This window comes from Propithecus coquereli, unplaced genomic scaffold (genome assembly GCF_000956105.1).
Source record: "Propithecus coquereli isolate 6110/MARCELLA unplaced genomic scaffold, Pcoq_1.0 Scaffold574, whole genome shotgun sequence".
Taxonomy (NCBI): domain Eukaryota; kingdom Metazoa; phylum Chordata; class Mammalia; order Primates; family Indriidae; genus Propithecus; species Propithecus coquereli.
This window is the reverse complement of record NW_012151663.1, coordinates 1,387,812-1,392,301: the sequence shown is the minus strand read 5'-3', so window position 1 is coordinate 1,392,301 and position 4,490 is coordinate 1,387,812. Positions and strand designations below refer to the sequence as shown.

At 38.4% G+C, this 4,490-nt stretch overlaps 1 protein-coding gene across 1 annotated transcript in view; it reads right to left on the bottom strand.

Annotated features, from left to right (window-relative positions):
- Positions 1-4,490, bottom strand: part of DNAH8 (dynein, axonemal, heavy chain 8) — a 375,229-nt gene that overhangs the window by 69,658 nt on the left and 301,081 nt on the right. Inside the window, 1 exon segment of the mRNA XM_012658131.1 lies at positions 2,883-3,085. Within this exon segment, the coding sequence (XP_012513585.1) occupies positions 2,883-3,085 (203 nt within the window).

Here is a 4,490-nt window from a genome sequence, read left to right as displayed (position 1 = left end):
TTTCAATGGGATTTTCTAATTTATTATCATAATTATATAATTATATACCATTCTCTCATTATTTAAAACATTTCATCTGTACATATTGTTACACTCATTTTCCCACTTCCACTTTTGTGTATTTGTGGGTTTATATTTATTTGTTCTCTTTCATTTTTTTTGGACTTTGTTTTCAAACCCATCCTTCTTCCTCTGGGACTGCCCTCTCCTCAGGCTCCTAGTAGGGTTTTCAAGCTAAAGTCAATCTGCTTTCTTTCCCTTGCCCAGGAACCCAGGACTTTTGTGCAGAATGTACCTGCTCCAAGGCTGTCACCTGCAGATCCTGACCACTACCTGATAACAATTATAATCAGAAGTTTTCCTTCTCCTCTTTCCCTACAAAACCTTACTGGATTCTGTTGCATCTTCATGTTACTGTCAGGTAACTGTTTAACTCATCTAATAAAAGCAGTGAGAGGGGATGAGAAAGAAAGACCACTGAGATTGCTGCAATGGTGTTCCTGAATCAGATCTCTCACTTACTAGCTCTGGAGCTTTATTTCCAAATCGTAGTTAGATTCCAAGATTTCTAGAGTCTCATTCACCTTGCGCATTCTATGATTATCTATTATCTAGTTTTCTAAATAAAATATTAATAGTTGAGACTAGATTAATATGTTAGTCTGTCTACATAACAGTTTCATTTTAACAGCTATCTTTGGGACTGTTAGCCCAAAGGGGCAAGCAGCATGAGACTTCCTAGCATAGCTGAAAATAATTTGGCAGTAGAATTCTTTACAAAATTCATTTGGTCCTTCAGTGTCAAAATCAGATCTACTGTGTTTAAGTATTCTAATAAAGTAACCGATAGAAGCTTGGACTGTTGTTGAAATAAGTAGTAGCAAGAAATGGAAATCACCAAATTGCCAAGCAAAGCAGTATGATAACACTAATGGTGGTAGCACAAGTCTGGCCTCTGTATTTATATAATGTCATAGTTATAATTTCTCCCAAAGGAGACCTGAAATTTCTTAATTCTGTTCTTAAACAGCAGCATTACTTTCAGGTAATATTTGAAGTGGTCACTCTAGTGGAATATTCTTTCTTCTAGGAACTGTATTCCTTTCTAGGAAATGTCCCCAACCCCAGCTCCATATATACGATTCCTGCTATGAACCTATCTTCATGGCAACAATTCACTGATTGGCCCAGAAAGGAACATGTGATCAAAGCTAAGCCAATGAGTTTCTTCCCTGGATATTTGAACTTGGGACCAAGAAAGGAAGGGGAGTTTCCCTGAGAGCACTGAACATGCTGAGCATGTAAGCAGAGACACCCATTAGCCACCAGAAGCCAGGAATTCTGCCATGTGGAGAAGAATGGTTTGTGGCCAGAGAGAAAAAAGACACCTATGTGCAGAGAGAATTGGGGCATAGAGACAGCCGGGTAAAGACCCACAAAGCAATAGATCCGAGAGAGATTTGCAAACTCTAAGGCTACTAGAGAGGCACCACTCTTAGATCAACTCAGATCGCTGGTGTGCAACAGTAATTACCAGAGCAAAGCAGTCTACTTTAAAGATGGCTAATGAGACTTAACCATGAGTAACTGCCAAAAGAACCAGGCATCCCCTGTATTGGGTATGAGTGTTCAGATAGAAGAAAATGACCATTTCAACACAGATCCACTGAGAACACAGAACAGTGTGGTGACAATGAACAGGGCAAAGTCAAGATGAGAAAAGAGGGAACAACCATAGACCACGCTACCCCAAGCTTAGGGTTTTGTGCGGAGCACTTGTGGCTAGTAACTCATGGACATGACTGAATCAATTTTATTATATCGTGTTTATGTTAACTATATGATAAATTTGATGTAATTTTATTATTGGTTTAGTGACATATAATCAATCACTTTTATAATCTTTATAAAGACCTGAACGAATTAACTCTACAAGGTAAAGTTATAGAGACCTGAACTTGGAAGACTTCAAATGGCAATGCCAACAACATCCAGATTTTCAGAGTAGGAAGGGGGATAAGCAGTCCTCCTTGCATCTTAATAGAATGGCTCAATTCTGTTAGGACGTGCTCTGCGTTCCTATCCTTTAGTTCCACCAACGCAGTCACTGCTGCCACTCTCACGCGTTTATAACTCCTTGCCCTGCCTCCTCCCCCTGGAATAACTTTCTTTCTCTCTCCCACCATCCCACCTGGTAAAGTTTTATCTATTTTTTTAAGATCCTTCTGAAAATACCATCCATGTGATGCTTTCACCTATACCCTAGGCAGTCTGAGTAGCTCTGAATCCTGTGATCAGCCACTTCTATGAAACTCTGTTACTCCAGTTGTCACACTGTCTTCAGTTATGTGCTTACATGTTTGCCTTCCCCAGCTGTGTTGTACTCACCTGTGTACTCCCCACATCTAGCACACTGCCTGTACTGAATGGTTATTGAATGAAAGCAACAACCCCTAATGAATGAGTCCCTAATTACTATGCATTACAATAATGGTTATAGTTCTTCAATTTGTGACAAAACAAACTTTGCTCTTATCTTATACAGGCATGGCAATAACATAGACTTTTGCTCCTGGGTGTTCATTCTTGCTAGTCTGCTATCCATACAATACAGCCCTCTGCTTACAATTAAAAAAAAAAAAAAAAAAAACCAAAAAATCAGTATGTGGCAGCTGAGTGTGTTCTTCTCTACACAAAGATACCTATATTACACCCTCAATCTGGGAGGTATAATAGAAGGATAAAGGAAGAATAAGCTTAATATTTTTTTCTAACTCAGTTTTACAGATATGTTTCTAAGAACCAGTTATGAAATTATGAAAGGCAAAATTTGAAGCAAAAATGTGGAAGTGTTGCTAAATTCCATAGACTGCTAATCATACCCAGTTTCAGTTTCTTGGCCAATGCATCAATTTGGATGGTGGGATCAGATCCCATGGACAGGAAACATATCAGAGGTGTTCGGGTATCACTTTCTTCCCAAGTTTTCTCCAGATTTAAGATAACCGGTTCTGTGTACTTCTCCTCCAAAGAATCTGCAATATACTTTCTTGCTTGAAAAACAGTGCGGTCTGGGCACCAAGACCTAAAAGTGAATATGAGTCAAAAGAAATAAATTCAGTGTGTTCATTTTTTATTGTATAAAATTCTGAACAGTTAAAGAACGCATGTTTAATTAGCAAAGGGCAACGAGCTAATTCTCCCTTGTCCCAGATCTGCGTAAGAGAGACGGCAAGGTTTCCTATCACTGCATAAGCACAAATTCAGTCACGTGGTTTTGGCACCAGGCACTGGCAAGGAGCAGAGCCGGTAACAACGCGGTGTCCTCTGCCAGCTCCAGTGCTTGATGGGGGCCAACCTGCCACACACAGAGGCTCTGCAGTCTTCCAGGGGAGAATCGGCACGTCAAAGTCATCAAAAGTAAGTTGATCAGCAAACATCTGTGTCATACCATTTTTGTACTACACATCATTGTAGGTTCTACACACATGGACATGATATTTGATATTTGACATGTTATATAATAGATTAAAGACAAGCTCTACAGATTCTTATTTTCTAGTAGATTACATTTGACATTGATCCAATTTTAAAATGATGGATAAAAAAAAGACACATTTGTTCCAATAAAAACAAGTAGCCCTTTCATACTCTGTAGACTATGAGGTCACCATTACTGTCATTCTAATCACTCTTGAAGGGTGACAATATCCAGGAAACGACTTTTTCTAAAGGAGTGCAAGCTCAGGTGTATAACATCAGGAAAGAAAAAAACTGCTGCAAAATAATCCTACATCTTTTTGTTATTCTTTTGGTGGTCTCATCTCCCCCTAACTCTACCCCTCCACTTTACCCACCAATCTCTCTCTGTCTCTCTGTCTCTCTCTCTGTCTCTCTCTCACACACATACACACACACACACACACACACACACACACACACACACACACACATTGATTTTTCCAATATAGAAAGCCTCTTTGAGCTACTACATATTGAGAAAATGTGAAAAGTGAGAAGGGAGGGGAATGCTCTTCTTTAAAATCAATTTCAAACTTTCGTTTCCATTTAAATAGCCCAAATTGCATTTACAGATTTCAATAATGCAATATTCTTGGTTTTTTCTCAAATGAAATTGAATTGTAACTTATAAACTAATTGCCTTGTAACTTCATGAGGTCTATTTTTTTAAAGAAGTAAATTAAACAATAAATGATTCACTCAATGGTAAATAATAAATAAAGTGAGTAATAAAAGCATAATTTTCACATTTTTTTGCTAAAAGCACTATCATTAATACATTGTCAAAATACATTACTCCCTGCCACCGTCACCATTTTATTTTGCTTGTCAAGGAACTGAAGAATTGCCATCCAAAATCACAATTGGGAAGCACATACATTTCTTTTTTTTTTTTTTTTTTTGAGACAGAGTCTGGCTCTCTTGCCTTGGCTAGAGTGCCATGGCGTCAACCTATCTCACAGCAACCT